Genomic DNA, 24,700 nt, shown 5'->3' with positions numbered 1-24,700 from the left:
ATGGGGGATCTTAAGAAATTGGTAAGATGGGCAGGATCAGTTGCTGGGGAGGAAAGTACCAGGATAAACAAAACGAGCAAGGCAAGCGCCACCCAGAGACGAGACACTATCTCACGCTAGCGTGCCATTCACAGACCCTCCTGGCCAATCGGGCACAATCAAGACCTTGCCTGGCCTGAGCTTCCTGGTTTTGCCTCGAGCTTGTTGGCGTTCGCTTCGAATTCTATGCAAGCCGCGTCTCGACATTTTCGTTCTGAAGAACTTCACGATACTTCATTTTTGCTCAATTGATTGGCTATAAAATCATATATTTCACGAGACTCGAAGAGCGCGACTACTATCGTTTAAAGATCTTTCTGTCATGGTCTCAGAGAACCCCCTTTCAACGTGTGCGCCGCTCGGGGTATTTTCTTATTGTTGTAATATCCGTCCCTGGCCGAGATAAAATTGGTCTCAGAAAAGGACGTCGTGCTCGCCGCTTGCTATCTCACATGACCACGGGTACGGAGTACCGGTTCCATCAAGATATCGATCACGACGTAGACATTCGTCAAAGCTTGACATGGCTACAAACGTTGTACTTGGTTGCAAACAGCACATTATACACGCGTCACGAACGTTTGATCTGAGAATCGCGGTCTATACTCGCTTCATCCTGATTGGGAAATATTGCAACATCTTGCTCCCAGATGCCCTTGCTTCTTCCAGTTTTGGCACTCCAAGTCGTCCAAACAATTAGGAACCGAGACCTCGAATACTACACAAAGTGGTTCTCGGTCAGTACCGTGTAGCGCGAAGCTAATTGTACCATGCAGGTTTAGACCAACTTCCCAGAGTTTTAGTCTCGTACAGTATTTCTTGTACCCACGAACCTGCCGAACACCCGTCGGCTTTAACAAGCGTACCCTTATGTTCTACGATAATGTGACTGACCGTTTGTTCAAATTGTTCGAAATATGAGCTCCATCACTCACCTGGCTAAGAGATTGTGTGAAGGTCATTAGGTCACGTGCCACAAATCACTACAGCAAGATGATTCGAGCCTCAACTACCACGAGGGCAACGTGTCGAAGACCTTCGATGTAGCGTATTGGTTAACTACCACGGCTTGAACCAAGCCAAAGACACGTGATAATACCCCGCCATCTTGTCACATACGCTGGACCTCATGGACTTGTAACCAAAATGGGATCTGGTCGAGCTATACTCTCAGGCTTTATTTGCAAACATTCTTTGAAGAACAAGGTAAGGATGGCAAACGTTTTTGGTGAAAGAAGAGAAAGTGGAAAAGTAAAACTCAAAAGGGGATTCACAAATGTACGGACGACATTGGAAGCGTGAAAAGCCGAATGGGAAAGAAGAGGAGGGTAATGTATATTGGTTGCTATGGGAAAGTCAGGCTGCCTATGCTGTTAAGAGGGGAAGAATTACAGGAATCATCTGAGACAGGTGTTTTCAGGAAGGTGAGACACAGGTAAACGTGTGTCCAGTTTTCAGGAGGGTCATGATCATCAGTCGACACGTCGAAGTTTCGTGGTAAAGAATGCTTAATATTTAGGTTCTTTATATCGGCGTCAAAAAAGAGAGTAAGACGAGTGGTCAATTATTGAATTTTTAACTACCAATGCTCGCGGTTTCAACTACTTGGAACTAAAATCGAATTTAGGATTCTACGTCTGCGGTACAGTTTAAGCCATTATCGAAGTTCCGCCTCCAGAATAAGCTTCCAAACCAACCATAGAGCTATCAACACCTTCCAACCCACAAGCAAGCAGCTGCTTACCTGCAGCCGCTTCAAATTCCAAAAGCTTAAAATCATTCGCCCGAATCTCCGTCAATAGATTCACGATATAAGCACATCTCATCTCAACGACCTCCTCATCAGACATATCCTCAGAATCCACATCACCATCCCACTCGTCGCCAAAATCAGAACCAGAATCTTCTGATCCAGCATCAAACTCAACCTCACAATCCGTCCGGACATCCCCATCCAAACACCGATCATGCACCGGCCAAAACCCCGCCTGCGGATCAAAAACTTCTGAATCCCTCCCCCCTTTCCCAAGCGAGCGCTGAACCCGTTCAATCCGACCTAAACATTCAAAAGCCTCTTTCAACAACCGATCTCTCTCCAGCCTCTCCGGTCCTATCACCGAGAACCCATTTTCTCCAACCCTAAACCCACCTTCACCCAGCGCACAGGAGTCACGCATCGCATTCTCAAATCGCCAGTGGCTTCTATCGCCATGTTCGACGGCGAGCTGGTACTCTGATTTCCATCTATCGCCATCAGGCGCGGGACGCGAGTCCGCGAAGGGGAAGTAGAGGCCGCGAGCGTGATAGTTTGATGCTGGGCCAGCGAGGTTCATGTACCTCAGCAGGTCAATGACTGTGAGTCGTTCTCGGGCTAGGATAGGACCGTAGGTCTCTTCGCGCTGACGGTCGTAGCCGTCGTAGGACATTTGCCAGGATTCGTTGGCGAGTGCTGTTTGGAGTAGCTCGTTGAAGGGGACTGGTTCGATGGTATGTGCGAAATCGACGATGCCAACCACGGTTTGGATCCAAGTGGTGATTGTAGGACCGTCTAGGGATCCGGCGTGTTGACGGAATTCAACCGTGCCTTTTATAGGTAACCCGGTTCCTGGTTCCGGACGCAGATTCTCAAAGTTATATGCCACTGCTCGCATATTCTCTGCTCCGCCGACCAGCTCAAGTACCTCCTCCATCGACTCAGCGAGCAGGATCTTCGCCGCGCCGAGAAGAGGTGTAGCTGCCGTTCTATCAGGCCGTTTTCGCCGCACCACAAGCTGCGAGCCTTCGCGCATACCACTTATCATCACAGATGCAGATTGCGAGTAACTCTGGCGATCAGGCGGATGCAGGGTTGCGAGCTGTGGCGAGAACGTCCATAGCAGCGCAGCGAGTTTACGGGTTGCGTCTAGAGATAACCCTTCTTGCGTGCCGGTGCCTACGTGGACGTGCAATCCTGTGCTGAGATTAACATTACAGCAATACGTTGAGGTTAAGAGCGAACATACCTTGTTGATTGCAGTCAACGACTCGGGACTGAAGAAGTAAGCTGGCGATACCACTTCGATCCTATGCCACACATATCCTCTATCCCAACCCTCCGCCTCACATGGCGGTTTTATGGAAGCATCTCTCTTCACTTTCCACGCTGAGATATCGTCGTTCTCCGAATCGCTGGCGGCGAAACCGGCAAGTGTGAGGGTTTCGCAGATGTGGGTTATGACGGCGGAGGTTGGTCGGGGGAATATCATGTCTGGAGCGTCGTTTTGGAGGACTTGGATTTGCTCGAGTCTTCCGCGGTAGGGATCGGTGGTTTGGAAGACGGTAAATCTGGTTTCGCTGGGGTCCGGGTGGGGTGTGTTGGGGATTGTTTCTGCGATGGCGAATTCGAGTTCTACCCCGAAGGTCCAGTTTGGTGTCATGGTGGTGGTTGTTTGTGGGTAAGTATGTTGTGAGTATGTATGTTTTGTAGGTCTGTATGTTTTTGGGTAAGTATGTCCTTTAAATAAGTATATTTCGTAAGTGAAGATATTTTGTGCAAGAATTTTAATATGAAGACCGCAAATTGCATCGTGGATGTGAGATATAGGGGCTGAACAGAGTCGAACTAAACAATAACATTGTTCAGCTTCGCTAATCGACATTTCTCTTTGAGTTAAACAAAGGGATTGAGCGAGCTGTTCACAAGTGTACAAAGAACTCCGTACACGCAAGAATCAAACACAATGTCAGGACGTGACCTAACTTCTTTGAAATGCTTGATCAAGTAATGAACAAAGAACATATTTGAGAACCATACAGTGTTGGGAATAGGCTGCAGTTGTAGGAGAATGGGAAGAGCATGAACATTCTTGAGAAACTTTGAAAGTCGATGCTGCGGACGTGTTGTTTGCTGTTGAGGGTTCATGGTCTATCAGTTCATGGTGTTTTGATGAAGTATTGTAGAAGAGGAAGACAGAATGTTTGCGCTTTTGCTTTGGAATTTCCTTTTGTATTTGCTGTGTCACCGTAAGGGTAGGGTTAGTTCTATTACTAAATGACAAGGTTTGGCTCTTTCATCCATACGCGCATAAAGAAGAATTATCTCGGTTGAGCTCCTTTTATTATTAGTCGGGTTGCAGTAACTGTGAGAAGGAATGTTTGTAGATATCAAGATGGAAAGTATTGAAGCTCCTTGAGAAAAGCCAGGCCGATAAATCCATATATCCCTAACATCTCCTATCCGGTAAGATACTCGAAATCAGGCATGGTATAGGTATATCGATCTGTTAAGGTGCGTCCAACTTATAGCGCCTCATGTTTTTAGTCCCCGAGAGTCAACTGTGCCAAATAATCCTCTAAAGACGGCTTCTTCGCGTGACGATACTCATACTTCATCGTGTAATGATCCAATTCAGGAAGCCCATTTGCATGACGATTAGCAACGATCTGTCGTTGGAGATTACCCAGAGCGAAAAAGTCGGCGAAGTACAAGGTCTCGATATCTGTGAGTTCATCTATCGGTGGCAGCAAACGAAGAGCCCATTTTGACGACCGTCCGTCTGTCGAATAGCCACAAGAGTCCATACGAAAGGCCTCCAGATGTGGAAAACAGCATAGTTGGACAAGAACCTCTTTCCATGTCCCGCTCTTAAGCTGAACTTCACAGAACCATATAGAATTCATTTTTTCGTGGCTTTGCTGTATCATTGATAAGAGCGTCGTGTGGGAAATCTTCACGCTTGTGAGTTCGAGATAACGCAGGTTTTGTAGGTAGGTGGTATCGAGGACATCCATATTCAAAATGTGGGTGCTCGTTACTTGAAGAGACGACAGTTTCTCTGCCAACTGTACAAATTCGAAAAGTTGATCGGAGTAACTTTGGTTCGGGAATGCTGTCTGCGCAGGCGTTGCGGGGGTCTGGAAGTAGCGTTGACCACCATTGCCAGACCCATCGCAGACGGAAACACTGAGATATCTGAGTTGTTTCATGATTGACTTGATTGAAAAACGTGAAGAGGTTGAGCTATTTATCGTTTCCCCCTTTAGAAGAGTTGCAAAATCGCATGTGAGGGGGAGGGCGAGATGGAGTTCGTTCAGGCTAGACAATGGAACATAGCGAAAGATGTTCCCGACAAGCTCTGTGCACATTGATCGTGGAGTGTTTGGGAATGACAATTTGAGTACTGACAGACTCTTGAAATTGCAGAGGCTTGCTGGGAGGAGAGCGGCAAGGTCTTCGGTGAATAGTTGGAGCTTTGCAGGTCGATCAGATTTATATCTTTCTGTAGCCACCTCAATTTCTCGGACAGCAGTACAATACTGACTTTGCGAGAGCTCAAATAGCCGCTTTGGAGCCCAATGATTGGACATTTCACTGCTTGGGTACTTTACATGCATGATTCGAAAGAGGCGTAGTGATGCGCTCCGGCAGAAGCCTTTATTGATCAAGCGTAAAACGGAGAGCCGTTCTCTTCCTGCGGTGTCGTAGAGTTGGCACTGTCTACCGATATATTGGCTATCATCGAAGGTGGGATCTTCCACGTAAAGAACTATCTGCCTCTTGTGTCAGCGAGTCCTGGCGTGGATACGGATGTCAACCCTAAGAAGCTGCATACTCTATCATGAATTTCTGGAGGCAATTCCATCATATCTGGATCTTTAACTCGATATTCAGCGTTCAACCAAGGCAACACCTGGGCAGTTGTTAGCTGTCCCCTAGAAATTTGCACTCGGTTTAGGCAGGGTTTTCTTTTTTTGATAAGTCGCAGTTGTCGTGCGCTCCGAGAAGTTCATTCGTGACAAGTTTACTGTCGGCCCACTGAGGCATCGATAGCAAATTCTGTTGTGTGAATTAGTAGTAAGTTGCTCTGTATAGTATAAAAGGTAAATAGTAGCTCTTAGAGCGCGAGGCTCCATAGCAACCAGAACTTTGTGTAACACCACATGACTAGCAACTAATCGGGACTAGTCAAACTGCCTTCAAATAATGAAGTGACTGGATTCCGAACAGTGAATGTGGGTAACAGGTAGCAAATAGAGACAACCACTCTATCAAAAGATCGTCTTGTCTCTTGAGGGGTCTCAGGGGAGACAATGGTCAATTCTGGTCATTGTATACAAGAGCGGGCCTTTTTGCTCCTGCCAGATAATACTCTCAGCTATACGATTTTTATGAATGTAACCGAAGTGTAGATAGCTGTATCACGAAAGTATTAGTATTGCGTATTGTTTGTCGAGAGACTATGGTTTGTGAGTGCATATGAATTGAGGTCTTTAAACCTTGACATTGCTTCTCTCAAGGCTGGAGCAATCGACGCCAGAAGGCAAAACAAAAGGAAATCGTGCTTAGCATTGTATGCCAGAGTAAATATAGCAATCTGCCCGAGTACTCCAAGTTTGGCATCGAATCAGTTGGGGAAAGAGATAGAAGAATATGGAGACTCCGCTACCTTTCCTGCCCGGCATGAAATTATCGGAGCTGAACAGATACTGGATACAAGAAGTAAAAGGCAATAGGCAGCCATGCCAAATATCAAATTCGGCGATATTATTGAAACCAGGAAATGCTCCTCGTATTGGTCGAACTGCGAGAGTCATAGATGGATCATGGAGGGGCAGATCTTCCTAGAGCGGCTGTCTCATCCAGAGAGGTGATTGGTTCGGTGAAGGACATGGGCATCTAAAACATCGATGGACTATTCCCGTTTTCATTATCAACAATATCGACTGCGTCACCCGGAACGCGCGCCACATCTCGAGCTGAGTCTGCCTTGTCATGGACCATGGGTGATACTGTCATCGAGAAGTTCGACCTTGTTCGAGGCTAGAATTCAGATTGGTAAAGAATGAGAAATTCGAAAGAGGATCCATCAAAAAGCTGTCAAGTGATGTGGCATTCCAGCCAAGATTTGTGTCCCATCGAATAGCATAATAAGACCGGCAGTCAGCTAAATGCACACTTGCTGCTAAGCTCTAGTCGAAAATGCACTTCCTCAGACTAGGAAGTTAGCTGGAATCCTGGTTGATTTAGACAAAGAGTTATAATATCGAGGTGGATTCATTAGTCATGTTTCAGTAGAGAATGTCTATATCGAGTAATGTTTTAAATTGAAGTGTCGTCGTAGATTTCTTACCAATTCCCATTAAGGAGTGCACGTACCGTAAGACGGCCCGCTCTTTAGTCTTCCTGGCTAGACCCTTGAGTCAATCACCACGGGGCATGACGCGAAACACCCGCGTCTATCTCCTCCACTCTTACATTCTTCTTGTGGCAGCAGCGGCAACAGCAACAACTTTTACGGCGCCTTACCTTGTACAACGGGTTCTTTCTGCTTTTCACAATGCATCGGCGATAGACAATACCTGACACTTGATGTCTCAGAAGTGAGAATTCTTGCTGACGCGCTCATACTCCTCCCTCGGCCTCACGGGATGGACAACTGCGTCTTATCTCATCTCGACCACACCAAGGACATTGCGGGCAGAGCCGCACTTGCATATCTCCATCATACGGAAGGACCTTAAACCCGGGGAGGCCATGTGACCATTCCCTTCTCGTTGTCTCAAACAGAAAAGTGGCGCCTGCTGGTTGAATGTGGAGTAAACCTCCAAAGGCACCTCACCACCCCTGGTACATCTCATGTCTCTTCTTCACACCCTCAGCAATCTACGATGGCTGGCCACGGCGCGTAGAGGGTCGATACATCTACGAGGATGCATAACATACCACTGAGCGTCAGGGTTTGGCTCACACCCATTTCGTCCAGATTCTTCTACTGTCTCCCTAACAGGCTCGATACAACATGTTTTCCAGGATCACTGTGTGCAGCACTACACCAATCGAGCTCTTGTGTCTGCTGTCTTCCATTCACACATCTTGGATCCATACGTATCCGTACATCCATCAGAGGACACTTTGCAGAAGCCGGCGGGAGATCAACCCTTCTCCACACTTTTGACAAACTTCCCTTGAATCCTTCCAACGGCTTCGAATCATTCGACTGGACCCCCACTCGAACTGAAACCTGGTGTTTCTTCCACAATGCTATACGAGATCCTGCATTTCCCGACCTCAACTATCAAAGACCTCGCGTTGCTGCTCGAATATATGTGCGAGGATTTGAACTGTACACTTGAAAAAAAATCACAGACAGGTCCATTTTGGTACAACTGCATACGTTGATAGGTCTCATGCCTTGTCCAGGAGCCCCAGTGCAACGCCCTTCGAACGGTCAGATGTCGAAGTTTGTAGAATTTTTTTGCAACATGGGAAGTCATCACCCAACCACGGGTTCGGCCCATTCAGGACGTTCCATACATGGTACAAATCAATCAGGATTACATTCCTGCTCAGATCTTGTCTTAGCCCCTCTCCACATGCATACACGCTCATTATCAGCTGATGGCACCAATTCAAGTTTTCCTGTGTGGACTATGGAAATCTAGATTTGTTCAGGAAAACCGTGGCTAAGTTACAGCCATGTTAAGGGATATTCCCTGTTTCATCTCAGTACGAGTGTAATGAAATGCAGTCAGCCGAAAATTACCCTTTCTCCAAGTTACGCGGCATTCTGCTTCAACTATCATTCCCAGCTTGATGGCCGCCGTAACGAGGTGAACATTGTCCAATTCTCTGGTTAATGGCGATCCATATCTTGCAGTAGTGCTCTCATAATCATCTTTTTATCCGCGCATGTAATGAACTTCAATGCCTGCATATTTCGGTTCAACACAGTTGTTTTCAATGAGTTGGTTTTTATGTCAAATGCTCATTCAATGTTTATTACACACCTGCAAATGTTCAAGGGAAACCTTAGCGACCCCTCGCTTGAGAGGTTACCACAGCCATGGCTTCCTGCATCGAAGAACACCGAGTAGGGAAAATACTGCTTATGAATCTTTGAGATCTCCATCATCAACTTACACTACCGAGGGACTAAAATAGCTTCCAGGAATTTGTATCATTTTGGTATGCCTACCATGGTTGACAATGCTGTTGCTTTAACATTTCTCGACATTACTCTACTACTCACTATGCACCTCGACAGATATGTCAAGTCAGTGGGATGGACTATCTCGCTTAATCAATTGTGAAGCTCAGTCTTCAGGCCGCTCACAGCAATGCCATAACGTTAGGAAGATTGATCGTTACCATCTTTGCACGCTACTTGATGGGGATGTGAATCTGCGAGCTAAGAGCAATTGTATTGCCTTTGGGGGCGATCTCCTGCCAGAGCCATGATCATCAACAGACAACTAAAAAAATATTTCAATCCGAAGAGCTAACGCAATCAACATTTGTGCAGAACATTATTATTATTACCTAGGGGTACTCGAATGATTCCTTTAGGGCTTCATCGTCCTACACACAGCGGGACCAATATCTCCTGTGTGGTTGAGTGAAAGATCTCTGATAGGGACTTTTAAGTAAAAGTAACAAGGACTTTTTGTTTTAGAACCAGTACCTTCCATTCAGCAACCCTGGTACAAATGCTGTATCTTGACTTCAAAAAGTTCGTATCTTGCCGACCCTAAAGACTTTCTTCGAAGAAAATGACTCCACAAGACGCGATTAAAACCAAGAAGATTCCGGATTCCAATCCACAAGCACCTGCCCTTTCCCTCATTCAGAGGTCCGTACATCCCAATCCGGAACCGTTAAATTCTTCGGTATCGCAGTCATAACACGGCGCGGATAACGGGCGTTTGATCCTGAATTCATGCCTGTCAAAGCCGTGCTCCGGTACAACTGAGCAATGAGAGTCAGCAAAAGACAGTTCCAAGCTGCAGGCCAAAATACCACTGCCTCTTTTGGCAAGTGTGGAACTCTCCACGGCACTAGTCGCTGTAGACAGGGTTGAATGTATGCACTTCCACTAGGCTGATCTTTTGCAGTAACTGTCGTCTGTTCCCAAGCGAACTTTTCCTCCTTCGGCCAATCATTGTCCTCTCTTTACCTCTCCAATACAACGTAACGCTTCTCGCTGCCTCATATTCCCAATTATTCCACATCGCGTCGCATGGGAAGCTGTCAGACGGCAATACGTTTGATTAGGTATCATTGAAAAAATGACTCTGAACGGGTTTCTGGAACGTCAATCTGATTGCGCCCAGACCAGCTCAGCCCTTGCTCTTTCTCTCTCTTCTCCCACTCTCGTCTGTACAACATCTTCAACCCTTGCTCTATCTATCGCGCAATCCGAGGTCGAAATCGGACTCTTTCGTCATTGCTGATCGTCGCAGCGAAGAGTCCTCGTCTGTCTGATCATTCTCTGTGCCCAGATCTGGACGGGCGCCAACGGCAGTTTGGTCCGAGACACATGAGGGGTGTATCAAGGTAGATGCCGCGTTCATATTTCACGGTTCATACACGAAAGAGCAAATAGCCAAACCAACGACCAAATACCAAATCCTACTCTTCCATTCTCAATCCTACGCCGAGCTGCACCATCGAGGTACTGGAGGATTCCAAAAATCACAGCACTGGTCCAATATATACCATCGGTCTCATACTCGGCGGCGCGTTTAGTGGCTGGAAAGAAAAGACCTTTTGTCAGCGACACGCAGTGCGAGCCGTTCCTAGGGGCTCTCCATTCAGCCTGCAGCGGGAATAAGATACTCAACGTAACCTGGGCCTTACACGCGCAGACCAAACAATCGCTACCTTTGGGTATCTATCCCATGGGAGGATAATATACTATACCGACCCAGGAGGAAAGATAGTTGCATTTCGCAGCAGAAAGCACCCGCAGTAGTATCAGTTCATGTGTTAGCATCCCTCGTCGGCCTCTTATCGAATCCTTCTGCTGAGCCAGTCAACCTCAGTCGGTGTTGGGAATTAGCAGCCAGTCAGCGAGGCTCGGGTCGAGGACCTATCCACGTTGTGCTCCCTTGCCGTCGATTAACTGCTGCAGATTCCAGAAGCCAGACGTCGTTGTTTCTCCGGCAGGTTTGACGGGCAGCGAAGCCACCGCGATTTAGTCGACCAACCGCAAATCGCAGAAGGTTTGCTGCAAGCCATCTCTGATGCTGACTACATTTTGACTACAACTCTTGACTTGCGGGAAGGGTGCTGTGCAGGAGTTGGAAGTACAGAATCTGCAGGCCTGACATCTGCAGACGTTGGTTGAATCCTCGGCCTCGCTCGCACAGGCAGGCTCCCCCAGTTCCCAGGTTCCAGCTCTGAGCTCTTGCTGGTGGTTCTGGTGCTGCCGCTGCTTGCTTTTGCTTGTGCCCCTCATCGCTCCTCGCTCCCCCTCCATCTCCCTCGCCTCGGCCATACATTATCAAGAAGGCAGACTAGCATACCCATACCAGTCCCTATCACGACACGATACCGCGACCTCGCCAATCGCGCATCTACGGCGCGCATCGCATCGACACTACTTGTCGTCAAGCGTGCGTGCTAACCTGCTCGAGCGGGAGATTGTGAAGGCTCGAGGCAGGAAGCCGTAGCGTGCTTGGAGACCAGACTAGTCTAGTCCTGTGCTGTACTCGAAGAGAGTAAGTCGTCCAAAATCGTCTAGCAGTGTCGTAATATTGGTCGCGCTTCATACCTTTCGTCGATAAATCCCCGGCCTCGTTCAACCTGGTTGGTGCATTTCGCACGTCAGACGTCTGTCGCTTGAACCGGCGTTGACTGGCTGCACTGGTGTCTGGGTCTGGGTCTGGTTCTGGTTACGATTAGAGGGCAATCTTGCGCTTCCAACACGCTATTTTCCTGGATCCCACGCTGTTGGTCGGCCTCTTCAGGCTTCTGTGCGGTTGCTTAAATCGCTGCGTCGCCACTTGCGCCCCCCGGGAACCTGTCTCCTGCGCACCATCATCCGCCCGTCACCCATCCCCATCCCCTCCATCATCCACCATCACCTATCGCCAGTCATCACCACCCGTCACCATCGACTTTCCCCTTCATCCCATCAACCCTCCTCCGCTCACCAATCTGCGGTCGCAAACCGCATTCCTTGGGCCTCCCCCTTCCATTTCTCTTCTTCCCGCTGCTTCGACACTCGTACAGGATCGTACATCCGCTGTCCCAGACTCCCAGACACCCAGACTCCCAGCACGCAACACCCAGCATCCAGCCAAACTCAGCACCAGCCCAGTCGGCGGCCCATCACCACCTCCACCACCCCTCTGGGCAGACCAGAGTCGTTCGTCCCGCCCGCCGTGGTCCCTGCAACCCAGAGCCACTCGCACTGGCGCCCGCAGGGTTCGAACTTCGATCGAGCTGCTGCTGCGTGTGCAGAAAGCACGGAGACCGCAGAGGCCCGTTTCTTTATGAGAAAAGAGCCTCCCACTTCCCGCTGTGCATCGCCATTCCTGGGGCAACTGCAACCAAACGCGACCGTCGCCGCAGCGAAACACACCCTCTTCTATCGCATCCCATCACTGGCATATTGCGTGGCCACCACCTCCATCCCAAGCACACGGAAAAAAACTGTCCAGTCCATACAGCTTGCGCTTCTCGTCGAGTCTTCCATCTGAGTCGTCGTGAACCGCGAACCGCGTATTGTTCGGTCGCGTCGAAATCCCCCCTCCGTAACAGCCGCCGAGGCCAATCATCGTCGCATCGCCAACTCTTATCCGCGACGACCCGAATCGCTTACAGGTAGATGCAGCTTCCGACTTTCCATGTAGCAGCTGAGCATCAATCCATATACTTCTTGCGCTTCCGGGCGCAAACGCGCTGAGGCCACAGCATTTGTGTGTGCATCGCCGGCGACGTGAGGGTGCTTCACGCGGACGATCGCGCATCCATCGGCCATGTACTCGACGCAATCCACAAACGGTCTTGGGGTCAATGACGGAGGTACTATTAATCCAGCTGCACTGTCAGGTAAGATACCCATGCCGAAAGACGACAAGGAAAAGCTTCGGCCAGCGGGCACTGGATCAAATGCATCATCGTATTGGAGTTGATGTGGCGATATCGTGTTGGCCAGGCGCTGATGATCAATTACAGGAGTTTTGAGCAACCCCGGCGCGAACGTAAACCAAGATCAGATACCACGAGGGCTGAAGCGTAGTCGATCGCCGGATCAATCTGGAGATTTACAGCAAAGCGAGAATTGGGGAGATGGTGGTAAGTTCTCATTCAAGCTGTCGCAATATTACCTACCAGTGTTGCGCCTGTGGCCTGGTACTACCAGTGCGCGCTGCCGAAATCAGAATATTCTTGCTGATAATGTCTCATTTAGGTGACTCAAAGTCGCGAAAGCGAGGACGACCGATGAAGCCAACACGTCCTGGTGTGCTGGAAAGTCCGAATCAGTTGTCAATGCCTCTACCTCAGCAACAAATTATCCCACCTCCCCAGACGCCTCAAGCGCAAACAGCAAACCTACCCCCTCAATTAAGCAATGTGACGCCAACTCAATCTTCACCACCCAAGGCTACTCCTACAAAGACAGTTATCAAGGCACTACCGACGGTGCGCGATCATACTACAGACCAGCTTGGTGCTGAAGGCGATGAATACGTTCCCAGGGAATACGATGATGCTGGGGAGAAGAAGGTCACTCAGACTGGACAGCTTATGGACGGACGCGAATACAGATGCAGGACATTTTTCGTGCCAAACAGAGGCGACAAATTGTTCATGCTTGCTACGGAATGCGCCCGAGTATTAGGCTACCGAGATTCATATCTTCTTTTCAACAAGAATCGGTCTCTGTACAAAATCATCGCCACCCAAGCTGAAAAGGAAGACTTGATCAGCCAAGAGATATTGCCTTTTTCTTATCGATCCCGTCAGATTGCTATCGTCACGGCGAAGTCCATGTTTCGACAATTCGGCAGTAGAGTAATCGTCAATGGAAGACGCGTGAGAGATGATTATTGGGAATCGAAAGCTCGAAAGCAAGGATTTACCGAGGAGGATATGGCCGGAGAAAAACGGCCCGGTGCTGCGAAAGCTAGAGAATCTGCAGCCGCAGAAGCTACTGCCAACGCTTCTCTTGCTCTTGGACATCACGGTGACATCGTTTACAGCAATACTCCTGGCCACTATCCGACACACCCACCAGGCGCACAGACACAAGGTATCCAACAAGGCATGATCGGTCCACCAGGAAGCGCTACAACTTTACCAATGATTACATTAGCCCCCGAGCAACCGGACATGCGTCTACGAGATTATAGTAACATTCAACGTCCACGACAGGAGATTACCGGGCCAGCTTATCAAGACCGGACTCAGACAAGCCCTCCAACCGATCTTTTATCCGGAGCCCATCAAGCTGCTGAGTATAACAAGCAGGTCAACTCTCAAAGGAGCAGAAGCACCGAATTTCACGACCGACGTTGGAGACAACCACATGAGCCTCCACCAACTCTTGTGCAACAGCAGCAGCAGCCACCGCAACCGGTGGGAACCAATGATGGGCTACCAACAACTCAGACTCTTCAATCACCACGTATCGCACAGAACAATCCCCAGCAATCAAACATGCCTCAGTCGGCGCCTCAACACATGATTGCTGGTCAAAATTATTCGCAAGCCACACATCAGCCAAATCCGATTGCTCAATCTCCAATGCGAGCTACAAACCCCGGACCAATGAGACCTGATCAGCTAGGAAGATCGCCTGGCCTTCCTATGGGAACAAGTACACTTGCTCAAGCAGGAAATCCATATGCTTTTGCTCCTCAAACACAAATGTGGCCACCATCTCAACCTCAACAATCTCCAGGAGGATATTCTAACTATACCCCACATGCCTCCCAACAATCCCCTCATCTTCAGCAATCGCCGCACCAACCTCCGCCACAACTGCGACATGCTGGCAGTAATCCACAGATGCAACCGGCGTTGCAATATCCAGGAATGCAAAGTCTTGGGCCAGGATATCCGGCTCCCGGACGAGGTCTTTACCAGCAAGATCAAAGTCCACAGCAATACATGCAGCCCACTACATCCGGACCTCAGCCAGGCGCTCAAGGTTGGGCACAGCAGCCACCTCCAGGCTCTACAACCTCATGGGGCTGGACCGGCCAAAGCCAATGATTGCGTTGATGTGACATTCGAAGACATATGCTGTGCATGAGTTAATGATGATGCGAACACGCGATTAACTTGGATTCTCAACTCCAAATTACGGGCATCACGATCTTGGAAACCGAGCGACAAACCCAAAGATACCCCTCCCAAGATGAAGGAAATTCTAATATTGTGCTACCCTTCAACGTACCTCCACGGATGCATTCGGTCAGGTAGAGGCGTTGGCGTCTTGTATTTTCGTGGTGGACTTTCTGTCGCTTTTTTCCTGTCCTTTATGCTACCGTTTTGTATAGTATATTGGTCCTGCTCCTTCTATTTTTGAATATTGGCGGCATGGAGGGTCTACTTCTTTTTCATTCTTCTCTTTCAATGTATTTTTTTTTCCTTTGGAAATTTACACTAATATCCCCATGGCTTGTCTTTTAAGCATCGTTTTATTCTTCTCTACTCTTTCTATACCTCTTTTGAAATTGGCTTTTTCTGGATCTGGGATTTGGGCTTTGGATTAATTTGTAGACCGCTTTTTAGTTACTTATGCATATGGCATTTATGGGATTGGATTTTTGGGATTCGCTAGGGGGGCTTTTGAGATACACAACATATATGCGATGGCATGGCATTTTTACTTTCTTTTGGTGGGTTTTGTTTTGTTTTTCGTTTTTGGATTTGCGGGGATGGAGGGGAGGATGGAAGGAGGGAAGAAGAGCAAGGGGAAGGATGGAAGGATGGGAGGGAGGGAGGATCGGGATAGCATGGGATATACATCATATCATATTTACTTATACACATATTTTGAGTCTAAATATGTGTCTCGTATTGTGAAATCGTGTGGTTAAATTGGGGATGGGACAATTTATATCACCTATTGACGTGCTATATAACGGACTCGCATTCATTTTATGATATTCCACAGCAATCCCTCCTGCCCTAACCTATCTCAAATCTCGATTACACTATTCAAGTTTCTTCCGCCCCTGAATGTGCAAATGCTATATAACACAAAATGCAAACATGTGGATCTTGATAATCATACCTGTGTCATCAAATCACCTACAAACTCCAAAAAAACACGTCCACCTTTTATAATTCATAAAGAAAGCTCTACACTTTAAGAGAATTCCATCATTCATTCCCTCCCCCCCCTATAACGTTTCCCATATAATAACCCTACAAAGTAACCTTGTTTACAAGTTGATCACAATATGTGTAAGTATCACATACTGATTTATCTGTCACCATTCCCTCCACCGCTTCGAAAACAGATCTGTCTAAGATCTTTCGCTCTCCAAAACGTGTTAATTAGGTATACCTTTCCTAGCTAATAAGACGCGGATAGACGATTTCTAAAGGTGGGTGGTACGCAGTAAGTTGGATAAAATCTACCTTTGATGATTTTCAAATAATCTTTGTGATTCGACTTCTCGCTTATAGAATGGTTTAGTCGGGGTTATTTTCAGTTATACTTCTGGTGTCTAGGACTCACGAAAGTTGTAGGTGGTGTGAGGTGTTAGTACCACGGTTTGACATTGACTTCACAATATCCAGCTATCGCTAGCGACTGTAGAGTTTGAATTATGAATACATCATTCCGATTTTTCATACTTATATTTAAGAAATCTTAGGAGCATTTATCGTTGTATAGAACCCCTCTAACTTACCCCATTAATAAAATAGCTTCCCACCCACTAACTCCTTATCCCACAAAACGCCCAACTAATCCCAACAAGTGGTATCATCCTACGAATCCCAAACGGGTCCAAAAGCAGGAACACCCCTACACTCAAGCTCATATACCACCTCCCGCGTCACCCTCCTATTACTAACCACGAACACCGCCTCGGCTCGTTCGGTTTTATACATACTATACGCCAACCTGACTAAATCCCTGCGCCCTGATACCCGCGTATCAACCACCACGGCCCTCTCATCCAACTCGTTCACCGCGTCACAGATTTCATCCCCGAACGTCCGCCGTGGCTCTGGCGCACTCCAGAGGATTCGAAAGCGTGTACGCGGGAGAGAGGTGAGGGTGCCCAGACAAGGTCCGATTCCAGAGCCGGTTGTTACGACGATGATGGAGCGGAAGAGATGGGTGAGGCATAAGACGCCGACGGTGGGGAGGCCGCGGGTGTAATAGGTTGAGAGCGGGTTGTTGATTGTTCGACGTGTCCAGTCGCCTGCGGAGGAGATGAGGAGGGAGCCGCCGGAGTGATTGGGGGAGGGGATGCAGGCGAAGGAATGCCATTCTCCGAGGGGGCTTTGGGCGAGTTTGTAGACGCGGCAGGAGGGGACGGGTTCGTTGTGATGGAGGCGGATTGCGTGGACGCCGACGCCGAGACGGGAGGGGACTATGGGGAGGCGCCGGAGACGCAGCCAGGGAAGGATGATGTGGAGAGTGCTGAGGAGGAGGAGGTAGGTTGCTGGAAGCCGGGAGAGTTGGGCGCCGGGGGAGGAGGGACCGGCTTGGTGGCGAAGGGCGCGGGTGAAGAGGTAGAGTTCTAGCCAGGAGAGGGCGAGGACTGTCCAGCCGCCGAGGCGGTGGGTGTGTTCGAAGAGGTTGTGGTGGGCTTGTCGGAGGGTTGGGAGAGCGGTTATGAGGATTGTGTAGAGGATAACGAGGATGATGGTGCTGGTTATGAGGATCAGAGGGTCGGCTATGCGGTAGGCTTTGTATTCCCAGACTAAGATCCAGGAGAGTAGAGAGAACCAGACCACGGAGCAGAAGGCGGCGCCGCTGTGTAAACCGCCGTATTCGTAGGTCTTTGCGAGGGAGCGACGGATACGGAGGGGTGTGATGTGGGGGACGTGTTGGCAGAGGAAGAAGAGTAGGTTGAGGATGTAGTCTTGTCGGATGAGTACCGCGACGAGGAGGTTGAGGGAGAAGGCGGTGGAAATATCGACTAGGAGAGGGGAGTATTTGGAGCGTCGTGGGAGGGTGATTATGCGGTGGCCTTGCCAGATGTTGAGGAGGATGACCGAGAGGAAGATGCGGCGGTAGACTGAGAAAACTGCTAGACGTGTGAAGCGGAGAATGATTCCTCGTGGAGGAAGGGGAATTGAGGGTAGGTCGAGATCTTGGAAGGTGTTTGTATCTGGTGAGAATGGTTTGATGTCTTCGTAGGTGTTGTGCTCGAGAAAGGACTCGAGTTCGGCTGGGTCGTCCATGTTGAAGAAAGTGTCTAACTCAAATCCTGTATTCCGTCTCTTATTTGAGTTGTTGTCATATATCCGCCTTGCTCATCATATTTCCCAGCCCTTGCCCAATAACCCCTTTGGCGGATTGTCCTCGTTGTAAATCGACCTCAATATAAAACGATATTTCTTTCCAACACCATCACCATCCCTCCATCTTCAAACCCCGCCGGATTTCGTGGTTTAAAGCTGTATACCTCCACCCATTTCCCTATCAAAGCCCCCTCTTCAAACTTCGGAAACCCCGCCGAAAACAATACGAAGCACAAAACTAATCAAACAAGCATACCAAAACGAAGAATAATCTCAACTCCGAAGACGAGAAAACAAACTTACAAAAAATCAGACCTACCTCAGCAGCTACATTAGCTACTTATATGCCACGCTGTCCCGCGTGTGGCCCGCCAAAAGCAACGCCGTCGAGCAAAGGGAGAGCTCAGCTGAGGTTGTGAAGCGGGTCACTGATAGGCGAGGGGATTTTCGTGGTTGGTGGGTTCTGCCGGGCGGTGGGGTTGAAGCTTTCTCGTATTCTGGTGATACGAGGGTTTCTATTTTGGTTTTGATGGGGATGTGGATATGCATGATGGAAAATAGTTCGATTTCACTGGGTGGCTTGCTTTGATATCTTTTACTGTAAAGTGAGGTCTTGGAGTCTGAAAATGCATATTTACAGAAATTCATATGACTTATAGTTGGCATGAATGCTCTCAATTTGAACCATTTTAAGGTGTTTGAGGACTTCTTTTGTTTGCTCAACAGAGTGTTACAGCGAGAGTTAGTTATAGGAATTATAGTTTCTTCGAGAATTTGGAGATGGCGAGAATATCTTAAGCTTTTGACCAACCTAAAGGCGCCTTTGCAAATACCACATCTGGACACCTGAGAATCAATAGAAGGTTTAGAAGTATTATGTCGCCAGGCTTCATCTCCAATCCAAAGAACCAAGATACAAATCCATAGTGATTCCACTTGACTGTCCAAGACAGTGGTTTTAACCCTAACCGCGATTCCAGATCACCAATCCAATCCATTCGAGTCCCAGAAAGAATAATTCTAATCAACCTCTTCAACAACCCTCTCCAACCCCTCATCCTTAACACTCAACCCCTCCATCCCCTTAACAACACCCTTCCCCTTTCTCTTCTTCCTCCCAGCACCCCCAACCTCCGCCTCTCTAACCCACCTCACAACAACCGCCGCCCGTTCAGTCAAAACCTCAAACCCATCATTCATCTTCTTCCCCTCAAGCCTGCCTTCCCTCGCACGAACCGCCTCACGGAAACTCTTCTCGTCACACACACGCTCGTCTTCAAGTGCTTCCATGACAGCCTGTTGTCTCAACCTCTCTTTCCTTTCCTCGCCCGTCTCTCTCGTTTCCCCAGGCAGCGGCGCAGAGGCGCAAAGGTGCTCCCAGGTAGAAGACAATGAGATGGTAGAGGAGATGTGTTTGAGGACTTCGATCCAGTCAGCTCTTGATGGAGAGCGCGCCGGTTGGAAGATCGGGGACCCGGTGCTGAGACGGAGGAGACGGGCGGCCATGTATGCATGGCGTGAGAGTTCGCGCGGGGAGGTTTGGAGGAGACAGTGGGTTAGGAGGAGGGAGTGGAGGGCTTCGGGGAGGAGAGGGTGGTAGGTGAGAGATTCTTGGCTGAATTGGTAGTTTTGGGCTTGGCTTGTCGTTAAGGAGCTGTTTGGATATGGTGGGAGGTCTGTAGGTGGGGTTGGAGAGAAGAGGGTTGATATTGGGTGGACTTTAGGAGGTGGAAAGTTGATGTCTGTAGGGCGGGAGGATGATTGTGGGCGGTTGCGGTTCGAGCCTTTGTGAGGGACTAGAGCATCTGAGAGTTGGCCGTTGCTCAGAGAGTTGTTGGTTTCGAGGTCGAGATTTCGGTTTTTGTATTCATTTGATGACTTCGAAGATTTGAATCCATTTGCCGCGTGACCAAATTTTCGTAGGAACTCTTCCGCAACTTCAGCTGGAAGACCTGGGGTGTATTCGAATTGTTCCAGATATCTAAGATAGTCCTGAAGCGCTCTTTTTGCATGCGTTTTAACTTTCTTTCGGGCTTCCTGACGTTTCCTTAATATCTCCAAATCGGCGTGAGTCAATTCAGAAGGTTCGCTTGGAGTCCCGTTGGTGGCTGGATCTGATGCTTTGTTCTTCCCATTGAGTCTATTCGCAGCACTTTTAGGAGGTAGAGCAGCTTCAACATGTTGACAAGCAATAGTCAGATGAACACCTGCTCGCTGAAATAAAAGTTGAGTCTTAAGACTACTAGGATGATCCTCTTCGGCTAGCTTGAATTCCTCTTTCCACCTTCCATTATTCTTTTCTGCCGCAAGCTCACTCGCAAGCTGTAATTGCTGTCGTCCTGCTCCGTGTTGATCCTGAACAGATTTACATACGCGCAAAGCCTCCTTGAAATCTTCTACTGCCTCAACATATTCCTCCTTGAAGATCCTCGTCACAGCTCTTGTCCTTAATAACTCTCCTTCACGAGGTCGATCCCTAACAAGTTGGTTCAGAGGTTCCAGACTCGTACACTCAGCCAGCTGACGCGACGGAATCTTTTCATGAAAGAAATGAACGTATTTTGCATCTGCGTCTTCGGGGTTTCGTTGAAGCACCAGATGCGCAACGTCTTCTAGCGTAGAAGCGGATTGCATGGTTGCAACACTACAAGCAATCTCATCTAAATGATATGCTTTTGATAGTTTCTGCGTAGCCTGTTCGCGCATTTTATGTTTCCTTTCCCTACTCAATTTCGCATTTCCCCCTCCCCCTCCTATTCCAATGCCCAATGCCGCGCCGCCGTTTCCAAGTAATCCATTTCCAGCATTTAAAGAGTTTGTGAGGGTAGAAGATGTTACGCCGTTTGAGGCTCGTACAGAGAGGTTCGTGGCATCGTCGACAAGCTGGCGGATCTTGAAAAGATCAAAGAAGACCGCCGGATCAATTGGTCGCGGGCGCGGGTGATTGTAATTATTATTAGCTAGGCTCTCGAGCACTTCTGGTGGTAGTTGTAGCCATGGGCCGTGGAAAGAGGATATGTAGCGCCAATGTCTGGAGTCAATTAGCTATGGTCGTACATTGTTTGCGCCAGGTTTCTGGCGTCCATTGCGATCGCAAATATATATGCTAATCTCCGAGCACTCGGCAGTGAATGATATGAATAGAGACGATCGCGCGCACGATCTCTGTAAAGCTGGGGTTACTTACTTGTTGCGACAAATTATCAAGGCAGATGTTGAAGGTTGAGCTTGAGGCGGCTTTGCGATTTTGGGCTTTGACGTCGAAGCTGATGATGCCGTACTAGAGGGACCTGTACCGTTACCATCCTCCACCTTTGGGCTCTTCTTCTTGGTCATGGTGCTGAAGGCTAAGAATAATAAATATGCTAGAGATATTAATATAATAGCGGAACATTGGCGATAATGGGTTCAAACAATCTTCCCGAGACACAAAGTCTCTGAGCTAAAACGCGACCATAATTTTCGCGTTAAAAGCGGCCCGGTGAACATTCAAAGGAAGGAGCTATAGAACATCACCATTGATCAAAGCATTTTGCCTTTCATGTACCTAATTCTGGCACCTTTAGTCGCATCATACTAGTTTGTGGGTGGAGTCAACATTTCATTATTATAGTGTCTTCCCTAATCTTTCTAAGCTAACTGCCAAAACAACAAGGATATCAACCACCAATGCAACGCTCAATTTCACTATGCTAAATCTAGATAGAATGGCTGATAATACTATTGACATCTTTCCAAGGTTCTATGTGAGAACAACACTCCTAGGAGCTGAGCGCCAGACACGCATCAACCGCGAGACCCACCCTAAGTGTGTGAGTAAGTTTACTTTCAACATATGTGTGAGAGAGATCTCTTACCTGCCCTCTTTCTGCTTCACCACATCACTTATAAGGTCTTGGTCTAATTCTGGGAACATGCTGGAAAGAGTCTCCACGATATTAGCGTGCTCTGAACGCTGAATTCGATGAGCCTCGGCCAATTCAGCGCTAGCTTGTCGAGCAGCAGCATCCTCAGCAGTCATCCGAGAGCGAGTGGCTGGGTCGCGAGATTGAAGAGGAGGTTGAGGTAGTCCTCGGGCAGCATCGGAGCTTACTCGTGGATTGGGACTCATACGAGGGGTGCTTCCTGGTAGAGGCGTTCTTGCGGGACCAGTTTGGGATGAGCTACCACCATCATCAGAGAAGATACGTCCGATTGAGGTTAATGGTCGCTGTATAGTCCTTAGCAAGCCACTCATCGCGGCTTTCTCATCGTCTCCGCTGTACTCGTTTGACGAGGTTGACTTCCGTGGCGTGGACGATTCGCCCTCCATTGAATGACGAGGCGTCACTTCTGGACGGCTGAGGGATGATTTCTCTGGAATTCTTGGCATATTTTCTTGGATTTCATCAGCTTGATGCCTCTCGGCAATAGCAGATACAGCAGCTTCAACATTTCTTTCAAAATCTTCGTCTGATATTGTGAGACTTGTTCGATCCAAATTTTCGATGAACTGAACAGCGCCCATCTATAGGTTTATCAGCCTCGAACATCACGAAATAGCTGGCTTCTAGAAAACATACCAGAGACGAAAGGTAATATCCCGCTTCTCCACCCAACTTCTCCTGGTTTCTAAATCTTAGTATATACTGGAGATTCGACACAAGAAAGTCGGGATTGGCGTGAAGAACAACATAGATGAGTAGAGGCATAAATGAATCTGCAGACCCATCTGACTTGGCGTGTTTGAGGAGACCTGTCTGGTCAGCATATGATTCTAAAAACAAGAACAATTGACCCTACCAAATATTACTTTGCAACAGTTGAGAACACAAATGATCTTGTCTCGGGGAGCACGATAATTCCTTATCTTCTTGAGCTCTACTAAATGTCAGTTGTGACTTTGACAGCGCATTTGTCGGAATATACCTTTCTGGGCTAGCATTAGAAACTTCGCACCACTTTCTGCAACAGGCGTTATATCAAGATGCTCTTCTTTTATCCAACCATAGATAGCGATCTTCTGCCCAAGTATTTCATCACGTTCAACATCCTCTTCATGTTGTCCTCTTCTTCCAGGTCCCGCAAACCGCTCGCCATTTATACGTTTGTGTTTCGGAACCGGTTGACGAGAAGGAATGCATGGTGAAAATGTTTGCGTGTATAGTCTGTTCATTACTAATTTTTCCATACCCTCTCGGGCATTGTCAAATTCCGCATCAGAAACCTCTCGCCACACTTCGCACTGGCCCATTTTTCCTGTAATAAATACCAGGAAATCACTTATGATTTTGACTTGCTCATGAACCATCCATTGTTTCTTGCCAAACTCTTGCAAGAATGACCTCAAGAATTTAGCCACAGGATCCGCAGTTCTGTGCCTTAGTTGCTCCAGAAAACGGTGGAAATCAAAAGGAAGAGGTGGCTCAGGTTCCGGCTCAGGGGGTGGAGGTCTGTGTAGAGGCGGGGATATAGGTGTATCTGGAGCATGAATTTGACTATCTCCGGTTCTCTGTGGTACAAAACTACGTATAGATCCGGGTTTCGGTGGTACAGCTGGCCCTACATCTGTTGAACCCCATGGCGTCTGTTCTGTGGTCATGATGGGTGACGTTATTCGGAGATCCTTCATGCTTTGATTCGGGCTCGAGTTCAATGGCTCTAAGCTCGATTTCCTCGGAGGATGTTGAATCGGACTACCTAAAAGCGGTCCAGCAGCCTCTAAACGAGGAGACATGACTTCTTCATGGCCTGGGCCTTGACCGTCCTCGCTGAATTGTTCCATTATACTCTGTATTTCAGATCTCGAAGATTGTTCCCGCTCATCCTCGCTGGCCGAAGCCTTCTCGTCAAACCCGGCATCAGATCTTGTAGGAGACATCGCTCTGTCTGGAGCATCTAGTTTTCCAGGATACTTGGGAATTGCGTTTGAGGTAGATGCTGATCGCGATGGGGGCTGCGACGCTGCTGGAGTCTTCGGGGTAGTATCTCGATACACATGCTCATTCACAGAAAGTTTTCCGCTTGATCCCTCGGTCGCTGAAGTATCGTCTTCTTTTATGGGCTGCACCGATGGTTTTAGAGTTGCGGTAGAGGACTCCATGGGGTCTGGTGAGGGTTGCGTTTCGCTCGTGTTCTCTGGCTGGTCTGTTGACTTGCCCTTGGTGTCTGGCACGGTATCCTCATTTTTCGATTCTTGTGCCATTATTACTGGTATTGAATCATTGTCTTTTGACGTTGGAGACTCTCCAGTTTGCTCATATAATTTGTCCTCGTTGTGTTTCACTTCAGTGTCCCCGTCTTTAGAGGCAGTGGCTTGCGCCTCGTTCTCCCGCCCAGTAACAACTTCGTCAAGTATTAGGCTTTTGGGAAGCTCATCTCGTTGATCTGTGTTCTCCCTCTGCCATCCCGGGGAAGACATGCATCCACCAGCACCTCGAAGAGGCGTTGTTTCCTAGATTCGATGACTTTGGCGGGGTA

At 48.3% G+C, this 24,700-nt stretch overlaps 6 protein-coding genes across 6 annotated transcripts; 1 reads left to right on the top strand and 5 right to left on the bottom strand.

Annotated features, from left to right (window-relative positions):
- Positions 1–1,688: 1,688 nt before the first annotated feature.
- Positions 1,689–3,455, bottom strand: GLAREA_12367 (uncharacterized protein; the record flags this gene model as incomplete). Its single annotated transcript, XM_008083149.1, has 1 exon — positions 1,689–3,455. One exon carries the CDS (start codon positions 3,453–3,455, stop codon positions 1,689–1,691), a length of 1,767 nt encoding a protein of 588 aa, XP_008081340.1.
- An 880-nt stretch (positions 3,456–4,335) lies between these two features.
- Positions 4,336–5,663, bottom strand: GLAREA_12366 (uncharacterized protein; the record flags this gene model as incomplete). The annotated part of the gene is made up of 2 exons (XM_008083148.1): positions 4,336–5,568; positions 5,631–5,663. 2 exons carry the CDS (start codon positions 5,661–5,663, stop codon positions 4,336–4,338), a joined length of 1,266 nt encoding a protein of 421 aa, XP_008081339.1.
- Positions 5,664–12,780: 7,117 nt separating this feature from the next.
- On the top strand, positions 12,781–15,022 carry GLAREA_12365 (uncharacterized protein; the record flags this gene model as incomplete). Its single annotated transcript, XM_008083147.1, has 3 exons — positions 12,781–12,853; positions 12,980–13,099; positions 13,215–15,022. 3 exons carry the CDS (start codon positions 12,781–12,783, stop codon positions 15,020–15,022), a joined length of 2,001 nt encoding a protein of 666 aa, XP_008081338.1.
- Positions 15,023–16,753: 1,731 nt separating this feature from the next.
- GLAREA_12364 (uncharacterized protein) lies at positions 16,754–18,181 on the bottom strand (the record flags this gene model as incomplete). Its single annotated transcript, XM_008083146.1, has 1 exon — positions 16,754–18,181. The coding sequence occupies one exon, from the start codon at positions 18,179–18,181 to the stop codon at positions 16,754–16,756; it is 1,428 nt and encodes a 475-aa protein (XP_008081337.1).
- Positions 18,182–19,261: 1,080 nt separating this feature from the next.
- Positions 19,262–21,577, bottom strand: GLAREA_12363 (uncharacterized protein; the record flags this gene model as incomplete). The annotated part of the gene is made up of 2 exons (XM_008083145.1): positions 19,262–21,272; positions 21,429–21,577. 2 exons carry the CDS (start codon positions 21,575–21,577, stop codon positions 19,262–19,264), a joined length of 2,160 nt encoding a protein of 719 aa, XP_008081336.1.
- Positions 21,578–22,002: 425 nt separating this feature from the next.
- Positions 22,003–24,641, bottom strand: GLAREA_12362 (VPS9; the record flags this gene model as incomplete). Its single annotated transcript, XM_008083144.1, has 5 exons — positions 22,003–22,045; positions 22,099–22,748; positions 22,804–22,976; positions 23,024–23,101; positions 23,150–24,641. The coding sequence occupies 5 exons, from the start codon at positions 24,639–24,641 to the stop codon at positions 22,003–22,005; spliced, it is 2,436 nt and encodes an 811-aa protein (XP_008081335.1).
- Between the last annotated feature and the right edge of the window lie 59 nt (positions 24,642–24,700).

This window comes from Glarea lozoyensis (assembly GCF_000409485.1).
Source record: "Glarea lozoyensis ATCC 20868 chromosome Unknown GLAREA18, whole genome shotgun sequence".
Lineage (NCBI taxonomy): Eukaryota > Fungi > Ascomycota > Leotiomycetes > Helotiales > Helotiaceae > Glarea > Glarea lozoyensis.
This window is presented reverse-complemented; position numbering and strand designations above follow the sequence as displayed.